The 12547-nt window shown below is 34.4% G+C and overlaps 1 protein-coding gene across 1 annotated transcript in view; it reads left to right on the top strand.

The window, feature by feature from the left end:
- LOC117571874 (homeobox protein 13) overlaps window positions 1-11917 on the top strand; it is a 77513-nt gene extending 65596 nt beyond the window's left edge. The window contains exons 6-8 of the mRNA XM_034254334.2: window positions 9279-9538; window positions 9700-9792; window positions 11214-11917. Coding sequence (XP_034110225.1) covers window positions 9279-9538; window positions 9700-9792; window positions 11214-11318 — 458 coding nt within the window. The 3' untranslated portion in view covers window positions 11319-11917. The remainder of the gene's footprint in view (window positions 1-9278; window positions 9539-9699; window positions 9793-11213) is intronic.
- Window positions 11918-12547: the final 630 nt, after the last annotated feature.

Below are 12547 nucleotides of genomic sequence, written 5' to 3'. Positions count from 1 at the left end.
ATGTATACAGTTGTAAGCAGCGACCTTCGACTGGCTTGCCTTGCCTTGCCTTCCTTTGGCTGCCTTGCCACGTATATGAATTTTTCATTTTGTTGAAAACCAATTTGTGAAATCTTTACTGAGTTTCCGTGTGAAGGATGCGGCGCCATTCTGTATGTATGTGTGCCAGTGCCAGTGTGTGTGTGTGTGTTTGAGGCCAGTCTCAGCTGACGGAAGTAGGCGAAAATAATGTTCAACTGCCTGGAGGCAGTCATCTCTGTCTCTCTGGCATCACAGGTTCATTTGACTTTCACTGCTTCCGCATTTGCGCTCTCTCATGCCATATGTGAGCGATGCTCTCCCACTCCTACTTCCACCCTCCCTCACCTTCTCCTCCCCGCACACTTTATGTCTGCTATTCACGAATTTTAATGAACGGAAAATTGAAATTTGCGGTTATTCAGAGCCAACGACAACAGCACATCAGAGCCATAAAAATGGCAGCGGAGCTTCTCTCTCCCTCTCTCTCTCTCTCTCTCACTCTCTCCCTCGCTTTTGCTTTTGTCACCGCCATCTTTTCTAGCCTTTTATGTCTCAACTTGTAGGCAGCACTTGCACTGCAACTGATTGAATTATGTTGTGCCACACAAAAACACTCGCTAGCACACACACACACACTCACACACACTTTCGCACACTCGGCCTCTGCCTCTGCCTCCGACTGCTGCCACACACTTGACGTTGGCCTGACTCTAATAAATTTTGCATGAATGTGCACTTATTTCATGCCACAATGCCCTTAATCACGAGAGGCTAGTACAGCCAGTTGATGAGTTTTGCAACGTCAAGCAGCATCAACAGCGACCAACGTTGCACAGGAAATGCCAAGTTGTTAGTTGTGTTGCTCTCAAATCTCCACAGATTAGAAAATTTATAAAATATTAGATTCTCTACAACTGAAATGTTTTTTTTTGGCTCACAAAAAACTAGCACACATCAGTAGTAGAGTAAGTAATTGAAATGATTACAGTAAACAGAATTTACAGGGAAAAGAAATATAAGCTAAAACTATTTTTAAAATGAGTAAAGATTGATTTAAGAAACTTTATGTTTTTTGTTTTTTGCACGAATTCGTGAATTCTTGCAAATATCTTAAAAATCAGTAGTAGAGTAAGTAATAGAAATGATAAATGATCATTTAAAAAAGAAATCACAACTAGTTATTAGTTATTGAAAGAAAGTAAACAGAATTTACAGAGAAAAGAAATATAAACTGAAACTATTTTTAAAATGAGTAAAGATTTATTTAAGAAACTTTATGTTTTTTGTTTTTTTGCACGGATTCGTTAATTCTTGCAAATATCTTAAAATACAGAAATAATTCCAAAAATCATTCATCGATTTCAATTTGTAAAAGTGCTAATTAAAAGCTACAAGATTTATTTATAATTTAGAATTATTTTTCTGTTTCAGGAATTCGAACGAAAAACAAAAAATATACATATTTATGAGTTTTATCGTAAAACAGAAAAAGTTTCTAAAATCCATCTTAACTCGAATGAAATATTGCTAATCCAGAGCTATAAGAATAACTTTCACTTATTTTTAAAGTGGTTTAAGTTTCATAAATTCTTATATAAAATAGTTGATTAATATATGAAATTCAGTAACGATTTTAGTATAATATGATAGATATTATAATTAATTAGCATATATTTTAAAGTAAATATTTGCATTTGTTGCAAGCTCATTTTCATAGTTCGCTTTTGAGTTCTACTTAAATATTTAGTAAGAAATGCCAATTTATTTTCTGCATCATTTAAAAAGAACGCATTAAATTACAATTTTTATTAATTTAGAATGGTGAAGGCTCAAAATATAATGATTTGTATTCATATATAATATTTATTTTTTATTCATATTAATTTATTAATTTCACAATCAATTCGAGATGAATACAAATTTGCCTAGCAAACATGATTATGTAGCTTATATTTTTTTTCTTGTTGCCTCTCCATTATTGCAATCTCATCTGCGTCATTGCTTTTAGGGCCGATCAATAAGTTGTTGCTGTTGAACAAAGAACAACAACAATTTGCTTTTTATATTGGTTTTCTATACTTTTTTCCTCCACTTATTATTTTGTCTTCTTTTTTTTATTTTTTGAGTTCATTGATCTATAATGTCCTGTGGTGTAGTATAGACTTTAAGCTGGCGAGAAGCACTTTAGGGCCATTGCGATTCCTAGAAAAAGATGCTTGTACCTTATATTATTACGCATACGCTGTGTGCGTCATTTACCAAATACTAAGCATAACATGGCGCGCTCCCTTAGCATAATTCTGCACACACACACACATGTTACATGTGTGTACATTCAAATATGTATGTATGTATGTTCACATTCCTCTGGAGAGAGAGAAAGCGAACTTTTTGTTGGCACAGTAGAAACTCAGAAATTAAACATGAATATTGAAATTAAGATTTCATTTTGAATTACGAAAATGACAGAAAATGTTAGCGATATAAAAGAAAATACTTTTCTTAAGTAGCATATTAAAAATAATTTGTTTTAATAAATTTAGAAACTATTTAGCTGAAAATTGCATATATAGAAGTAATTTGATAGAAGTCAAATCTTATTTAGGAGGAGAAGTTATTAAAAATATTAAAATGAAATATTAGTAAAGTGCTTGGATGTGGATTCAAATAAGAAACTCAATTATGATGGCTTTGTAATTAAGCCTTGCTTAGCGTATTTAATATTTATGATAATTCTGCAAAATAATAATCATTTCAAAAATTGTTCTCTTATAGAGCCACAATTAAAATAAATCATAATTTAAATTTTTTTTATTCATTTTAGTTGCCGATTAAAATGCTTCGAATCGAACAATTTTTCGGTCCATTACCTTAAATTTTTTATTTTAAATTTCCAATAACTTCAAAACATGTTTTCAGTTTATTTCTCTTCTCAACTTCCAACTTTTTGTTTTCATATCTGCAATTCAAATATATTCTATTACAATTTAGTGAGGTTCTACTGTGCGACAACATCTCGAATGTTGTGTGTGCACTCTTGTTGAGTGTGTTCGAATAAGAGTGTGTATGTGTGTGTGTGAGTGTGTGTGCCGAAGTGATTTGCATATTTGCAAGAGGCTTTGCATAGTTGCGCCATGCATAACTTTTGTGCATAGTTCAACTAATTATCAAGTGCCGCCCTTCAAGGACTCGACAACTTGATGCCGCCAAGCACATCCATCAACTGCCATTTATTACTGTAGCAGCGGCAGAAATGTTGAAATTTTCTCAAAAAAAAAAACTGAAGAGGGAAAAAAGAAATGAGGAGCAAAAATAGTACGAAACAGGCGCTAATTGAGTGGCACTCTGCTTACTACTTGGCAATTGTGCTATTGTGCAATTGAGGAAGTGAACAGAGACAGAACCAGAGAGAGAGAGAGAGAGAGTAGATGGATGTGTGGTTGGATGAGCGAGAGAAAGAGAAAGATAATGACAGAAAGGGACAGCGAGTGTGGGGGGAGTGATTGAATGACTGACTCAATTAAGTTTCAATAAGGTTGCGACAGCAGCCAAGCGATTGACTGACTTTCAATGGTCGCTGACAAGTAACAATTACACAATTGTGTGCTTGCCACACTTACACACCAATACACCCCAAAACACACACACACACACACGCTCGCACTCAAGAGCGGGGAGCTTAGAGACCTCGACGTATTTCTTTTTTCCGTTCTTCTTTTGTTGTGCGTCATTTGGTCGCTTTTTGGCTTTTGTCTGTGTCTCTGAATGCGTAAAGTCAATGCTCCTTTTTTTTTGCTTGGCTTTTTATATTTTCGTACTCGCATTCCGACTGTGTGACACAGTTTTTTTCGGTTGCGCATGCTGAAATCGATAATCGATTAATAAGCAAACCCCCTAAAAAAAAAGACAAGAAAGCAGATGACAAAAATAAGACAAAAAGTATGCTATAGAAAGGTGAAATGCAAAAGAACTTTGAGCTCAATCTTTGGTACTCGAACGCACAAATCGAAATTCAGTAAATGGTGATTGGCGATTTGCAGAGTTGAAAGTGCCAGCAAAAAAAAAAATAAATAAATAAATAAGAAAAGCTACAGTCGTGTGTGCTGCGAGATAAAAGCCAAACTATGCGCTATTTTGTTTTTTAATATACCAAATTAATATGCTAAAAATATAAAAATATACCAAAGTTAGCCTAGGAGTAGCGGGTATAAAAATTGGAAACGAAACAAAAATAAGAAAGCTACAGTCGAATGTGTTAATAAAACAATGCGGCATTATTCATAAAATATACCATATTAAAAATACTGAAATATGTCAAATTAATGTACTCAAAAATACTGGAATATACCAAATCAATATACTGAAAGATACTTAAATATACCAAAGGGTGTATTTGGTATATTTATAGGATCGAAGATGACTCCATATTAAAAATACTGAAATATGTCAAATTAATGTACTCAAAAATACTGGATTATACCAAATCAATATACTGAAAAATACTTAAATATACCAAAGGGTGTATTTGGTATATTTATAGGATCGAAGATGACTCCATATTAAAAATACTGAAATATGTCAAATTAATGTACTCAAAAATACTGGAATATACCAAATCAATATACTGAAAGATACTTAAATATACCAAAGGGTGTATTTGGTATATTTATAGGATCGAAGATGACTCCATATTAAAAATACTGAAATATGTCAAATTAATGTACTCAAAAATACTGGAATATACCAAATCAATATACTGAAAAATACTTAAATATACCAAAGGGTGTATTTGGTATATTTATAGGATCGAAGATGCCTCCATATTAAAAATACTGAAATATATCAAATTAATGTACTCAAAAATACTGTAATATACCAAATCAATATACTGAAAGATACTTAAATATACCAAGGGGTGTATTTAGTATATTTATAGGATCGAAGATGCCTCCTGCTGCCAGGCACAAAGTTGCCCTACAATTGATGAAACTACAAAACTTAGTACTAAAAAGTTCAATATTTAAAAAAATTAAATTAGGTTTATTTTAATGCAATTCTTAAGAGGCAATCTTGAAATATCTCACATCGAGAAAAGACTGCAGCAACTTAACTTAAAGCGTTCTCATTTGATGTTCTTCGCCTGCTTCAACTGAAGGCGTTCAAAAAGAAAACCTTTTGTCGCCTTTTGATGCCTTTCATGCTGCACTTGCATTGTGCTGGTTAGTTTTACCCTGCAATGCGATAGAAGCAGGAATTATGGCTATTAAATGTGAAAAGTTGAAGCAAACAATAAATTTCAAATTAAAACGCAAACAAATGCCACAACAACAGAATATAAAGATGTCAAATTTGCCGAAAAATTGCAGGGTATGAACACATATGATGCCAACTGCTGTTGCAGTGCTTTGCAACTTGACAGCACACACACAATGTCTGAAGTGAAACATGGAGCACATCAAGCTCGCTGTGGGACCAGAAGAGTGAGATGCGCTCTCGACTCTCCGACTCTCGGTCGACGTTGTTGCAAATGCATTCATGAAATTTATGCGCTACAAAAATGAAATTTATTTTACATGAGCTAAGAGGTCGACCTTCGGCGACCTGCTGATTAAAAACTCGGAGCACCAACTTTATTTACGCCGTGCAAACAGAGTGGCCAACTCAGCGAGAGAGCGTGAGAGAGATGGTGGAGGGGGGAGGGGGAGAGGGGGTGAGGAATGAGCAGCTGCTGTTGCATTGAAAGCCAGTCATGATTAACTTTCAGATAGCGCTGGTATAAACCACAGTTAGTGGTAACTGAGTGGCAACATGCTGCATGCTGCATGCCTCATGTTGCTGGGTGGCTTATGGTTGACTGCCGAAGCAAGCCAAAAGTAACTGCTACTCAACGCTCAACGTTCAGCGTTCTACGAGGCCATTTAAATCATTTTGCATGCGTTTTAAATATGCATTGCTTACGTTACGTTACTTTACTCTTCACTCTTTACTTTGTGCACACACACCCACACACAAATATTTTGTGTGTGTGCCACTCAAAAAATGATGTGCTGCTATGCTCTGCACTCTGCTCTTCTGTGTTGCACTCTGCACTCTGCTCTGTGCTAATTCATTGTTCATTATGCTGCTGCGAGGCGATTGCATAACTCACACAAAAGTGTTGCATACTTTTTGGGGGCTTGACTTTGGATGCGCGTGGCTGAAATCTTCATCAAGCCAAACCACAATTATATTTACATTGTTTGCCACCTTAAGTTGCAGCTTTAAATTCACCTTTATATATTCATTGCAGTTTATAATTTAAACACGTTTTCAATTGAAATTTATTCATATATGTTAACGTAAAGTTTAACGCTATTTTGTTACTTCAATGTAAAGCTATAATTATGACTTGGAAGTAGAAGAAGTTCAAATTTCCTAATTACTATTTATAACACAAATAACTTTCTAGCTTCCTTAGAGAGCAAACATAGTTGCAGTTAATAATTAAGTAAATTATATTTGCAGAATTAGTTTCGGATTAAAAGAAGAAGTTCAAATACCGAGTCTTATTATAATTAAAAAAAAAAAAAAACAAAACTTCTCTACTTTGCTTTAAAAATATATGCTAATAAAATCAATATAGAGTAAGGTGAAAAATATATGAGAAGGATAATTATTATTTGTAAATTATAAAATTCGCTAATTTATTTAATAATTTCGGTATTTCAATATCAAGATTTATGCAATTTAAGTGTAAAATTGAAATATAAGATAAGTAGATTTGGATGCAATCAAATAAAAATTGTTGAAGATATTTAAAAAATACTTTGGCTGACAGTTTGGTATATTTTGGTCTCTATGGTATATTTGCAATGTAGTAGTATATAGATTTTGGTATATTTTAGCATTTTGGGTATACTAATTTTGTATATTTTAAGAATATCAAATATTGAATTAAAAGGAACATCTAAATAGTATGTGAAAAAGAAGAAGAATTATCTATTCTGTGACAAGAGTATAATATAGAAATAGTATGTAAGTTGAAACTATTATAAAATATAGAAATAGTACAAAAAGTATATGTAAAATTAATGAGTAATAAGAATTTACTATAGTATATTAAGTATTATATGTTATTCTCTGCTGTTGGGTATTGTATATTAGTAAATTGCATAAATGTGCTGGTAAAACAGATGGATTTGAAGCTGCATTCGAGTTGCTGCAGATAGTAAAACATGCGGTATTATTCGCATTTTCGCATTACAAAATTCCCTTTGCAATTTGAAACTTTGCTGGCAACTTTAAGACATTGCCGCAGTCTGCGAGCAACCGCAATTACATCGCAACAACTTGTAACTTGTGTTATATACTGTATTTATATGTAGTTGTGTTTACCCAACGAGACACACACACACACACATACACAAATGTACAACAACAGCTGCACACATGGTTCCTGTAGTCGATGCACAAAAAAGAAGGAAAGCCGAAGAAGAAAATTGTGCTTAATTTCAATTATATTTGCGGGGCAAACTCGTAGTAGTTACACATTCCCGAGAGGCAGTTGCCACATGCCACATGCCTCAAGTCTCTGGTTCGCATTTTTTGCAAGTTGCTCATTCTGCATATGGTCACAAACATGCTTGCAATTACAAGCAGTGTGTATATACTATATTATGCATGCAGTAAACACTCGCTAGCATAGGCTGCTTTCTTTTAAATCCAACAATTGAGACTTTCAATAAACATAAGAATTTCATTTTAGTTTTATACCACATCAATATTATTAAACGTGCAACAAATTGGAATTCAAAATACGATACGAATTTATGTATTTTGTTTTTACGCACACAAAACTTATTCTAGAAAAGATTGCATACAATTGAGAAATATTTGCCGCTTTTATTCGTCCACATTTCCATATCAAAATTTAATAATATCGTTGCTTTTATTGTTTCAAATTTCAATTCATACATAAATTTAGTTTATCAACAAAATAGTATAAAGTGTTTATTGTGTTTGAGTTTTACTTTTACTATTTTGATCATCACTTTTCGAACAAGAAATGATACACGCTTAGCATCTGCTTTATTTGAGTAATTTATGCATAAACAAAAAGAATAGTAATATTTTAAAATTCAGTTGGTTTTGGTTCTCTCTTTATTTTATATACTTTTATTGTAATTTTCAGAATTTTAGTTTATTCCACTTTCTTTAGTTTATTTACGTTTATTGTAAATTTCAGAATTTTTATTAAGAAATATATAAGTTATACGTTATAGATCTTAGAGAAACATTCAAAGATTATTTTTAATTTTTTTATATGTTATAATTTTCTTTTTATTTATATCTTAATAGCTTAAATACTTTTAAAGTATTTACAGAATTCCCATGCTTATGTATTTATTATGTTTCGGATTATAAAATTCTCTCTTTCATCTTTCTGTAATTTGAATATTTAAGTAATTCAAGTAATGCCTTCCATAGCGAACGCAGACCGTATTTCAAACGAGTAATATGGAAAATTTCGAGTCTCTTCAGCGCCTGCAATCTGGCTATCAGTATTCAAGCCACTTTCTGCGCTCTATCTGGGCGGAGTTTGTCGGCTGAAAATGTTAGCCAGCGGCTTGGACTGCCCCGTGTCCCGTCTGTCCGCCTGTCTGTCCGTCTGGAGTGTCTGTTGCTGTCCAAAGTGAAGTGCAATGCAGTGCAGAGTCGAATGCCTCGCATAGTTCATCCTGAGCTGGGGGTTGAAGCTAGTGTTAGTATGTTTGTGTGTGTGTGTGTGTGTGGGTCAAAGAGCAAAGTCACCGTGTGTGTGTAGGTGTGAGTAAGTGTGTGTGTGTGTGTTTGAAAGTGTGTATGTCGCAGTCTGCGCTGGAAAGTATGCTATGCCAAAAATGTGCACTTGCATGTGGGCCGAGAGTTAAGGATTGAGGGAAGAGCGCGCTTTAAATGAAATTCCAACGGCAATTCAATCAAAAATACCAGCTCAAGTGTAAGAGAGAAGGCATTTAATTTTTAAATCACCTCCTCCCCCTCCTCTCTCCACTTTGATTAAATTGCCCCGCGTGTGCAGGCGCATATAGTAATTATTTTTCTTGCTTTCCTTTATTTAATTTATTATCTCCGCTGATTGATTCATTAGTCACCAGCCAACCAACCAACCAATCAAAGGGAAAACAAAGTACAGATAAATGCGATTTTTATTTTAAGCCGTGCAATTATGCGAAAGCGTTATAATTATGTGACATTTTTTTTGTGTGTCTTCATTGCAGTCGATGTCAATGTGAATGAGAGTCCCGTGCATCTGCAACTCTGTGATACCGCCGGCCAGGACACATTGGATCCGTTGCGTGAACTCTGCTATCCGGACAGCGATGTCTTTCTGCTCTGCTTCTCGGTGGTGAAACCCGAAACATTTGGCGCCATCAAATCAAAATGGGCTCCCAAATTTGCCAAAACAAAGGCGGCACTCATTCTAGTTGGCACCCAGTCCGATTTGCGAAGCAATTTAAATGTGCTCAACAAATTGCAGGTGAGTTATTGCTGCGTGCTATCACAACAACAACAACAACAACTACAACAAAAGTGATGTGTTGTCTGTTGATTTTTTCATTTTGTGTTTGCGCGTGCAAATTGTTTAAATATTTATGCATTTTCTTATTTGATTTCATATGCTGTGCGTGTGTTGGACAGACGAATGGCGAGAAACCAATTTCATATGCAGACGCCTGGGATCTGGCAACAACAATTGGTGCCAAATACATTGAGACTTCGTCAGCCACACAGGTGAGTAAAGTACAATACATTTACAATATGACAGCAGCAGATGGACTGCGAGGTACAAGTTGTTGTCTCTTCCTGACGTTACTCTTGTTGTTGGTCTGCAGCCATCATATTAATTAAAGCTGTTTTGGGGGCCAAACAGAAGTCATTGCACCAAACCGGCAAGCACACTGCAAAAAAAAAGAACAGTTTCTAACATCAAGAAGGTTAATTTTTTAAAGTTGTGCTGTTAAAAGATGAACAAATGATTAAATCTAAGAACTTTAATCTGAAAAATCCTAAATTCTTGACATAAGACTTAAAATTCTAGATTTAGGTTACAAAATTTGCAAATCAATCGAAATTCTTAACATATAAAGTTTTTGTCTGTCTGTTGTGAACTATTCTTCATTAAAATGAGCAAGTGCATAATTTGTGTAGTTATAAAAATTAATATAGAATGGAATATTTTTTAAGCTTAAAATCAGATTTGTGTCAGATTAGTTTCTCTTATTGTTGCTATTATATGAAATGTTCTTGTATTGAAAATGTGTTTTCTTAATTCAAAATTTCTCATGCTCAAGATGCATTTTTCAACTTAAAAGATTATAGGCGCACTTTCTAGATTAACATTCTCAGTACTAAGACCAAAAACTTGACTTTAGAACTGTTTTTTTTTTGTCAGTGCAAGTACTACTAGATATACTCGTACTATATATTGTGCTATATATATAACAACACAACACATACTGCAATATAAGAAATCCTTTGGGCGGCTGCTGTTGCTGTCTGTGTATGCAAACACTTAAAAAGCAAAACTCTGCAGAACGATGACGCTTGGGAGGCGTTTTGCCTTTGAGCCACACACACAGACACACACACACAGAAATAATCATAATTGTGCGGTTTTCGGCCTGGTAACTGTAACCAGCGCAAGAGCAGCTCTTAACCACTATCGCTGTCTCTCTTCCGCCCTCTCTCTCTCTCTCTCTCCCTTTCGGGCGCGTCTGGCAAATGTTGTAAATGCTGTTGCCTTGGCACTTCCGAGTGAGCGAGCAGAGAAGAACCAAAGCCAAGCCAAGCCACCTTTTTGTCTGTCGTGCATTGCACTCGACGACGTCGTCGTCGTCGTCATCATCGTCGCCTTCCCAAAGGAGGCGCTAATGCTGACTGACTTTACGGCAAAAGATGCATTCATTCATTCATTCATTTTTTTTAGCTCTGCTTTCCGCTCGTATTTTATTTTATTTGATTTAAGTTACGAACGAGACGACAAATTGCTACAAGAAATTATAAAGGTAGAGAAGACACATTCAAGCATTTGCTTCAACTTTGTTTAAAATACTTTTGCAAACCAACAACAACAACAAACATACTTTAGCAACTTTTTAATTCAACACCATAAATATTTAATATATATAATTTTTTGTTTTTTCTTCGTTTAGGACAAAGTCAAAGACGTGTTCGATGCCGCTATCTGGGAGGGTTTGGTGCCCACCACTTTGCCTCCGACACCTTCGTTCTGGAAAAAGTTATTCTGCCTGGCCTGAAAAGCAACTCGAAGAAACTTAAACTATTAACATATTCTATTATTTTTTTTTTTATGTGTCTTAATATTATTGATATTGATATTTATGTGTTTATACAAATTAATTACTTATTTTGTTTAGCAGTGCTTTTCAACAATATTTACACATGCACTCACTGACTGATCTATTAATATAATAAATACTTATGGCAAAATCATAGCGAGAAACATGCAACCAATTAAGCATAAAAATATCTAAAAATATATAAATGTTAAAATTATGTAAATTTAAGTAACTTAGAGTAGAGTATTTTACATTTATATAAACGACTGTTCAATTGTCGCGTTTATTGTTCTGAATTGTAGATCAATGGCAATTTACATTATCATATTATTATTCTCTATTTTTTTTTTGCGTCTCTTAATATTTTAAGAGCTCTTATTCGAAGCGAATGTAAGCACACGCCCGCATACAAAACAAACAAAACTGATGTTACGTCATTCCATCCATTTAAGCATTAAGTTTTTTTTTATCTTTAAAATATTATACATTGTACGTCGACAACAAAACAAACAAATTTATATATAAATATATAGACTATATACATATGTATATAGAATGAAGATACAACAACAACAACAAAACGACCGCAAACTGTGCAAGTAATATTATGCAAATGTGTTTTTTTCTTCGCTCTCTTCCTTTTTTTTTTGTAAGGATGTGATGCGAACATCGTTGAAGGGTAAGTGCGTTGCATACTTATGTTGTGTTGTGTGTGTGTGAAGACTGAACCAGCTGCGTGCATGCTAATAGCAAGTTTTCCCTTTTCCGCGTAGAGCATCATCCACTTTGTATCAATTTGTGGCATATCCATACACATATCCCAGCCACACATTCGAGTGCGAATGCGAGCTCGAGCTCCAGCTTCAGCCTGAGTGTGTGTACATACATCAGGCATTTAAATATTTCAGCAAAAATAGCATAAATGCTCGCTTACAGCTTACTCCAATCGACAATTGAAGTAAACCACTGTCACATGTGATCCTTCTTACTACTCGATGTGCTCTTTACGTTGGTCGTTCGTCCAAGCAGCTTTTGAACTTCTTTTGAACTATTTATTACGTATACGTCGTGTGTTACTCTCTGTATAGTAAGCTTTATTATATGTAGTTGCAAGTAGTTTAGTTTTGAAATTACTGCACGTTGGAATAAATGTTCTGCAATGATCCCATATTTCCTTGATGTCAATC

This window comes from Drosophila albomicans, chromosome X, assembly GCF_009650485.2.
Source record: "Drosophila albomicans strain 15112-1751.03 chromosome X, ASM965048v2, whole genome shotgun sequence".
Classification (NCBI taxonomy): Eukaryota; Metazoa; Arthropoda; class Insecta; order Diptera; family Drosophilidae; genus Drosophila; species Drosophila albomicans.
The sequence above is the reverse complement of the archived record's forward strand: the minus strand, read 5'-3'. Positions and strand labels throughout refer to the sequence as shown.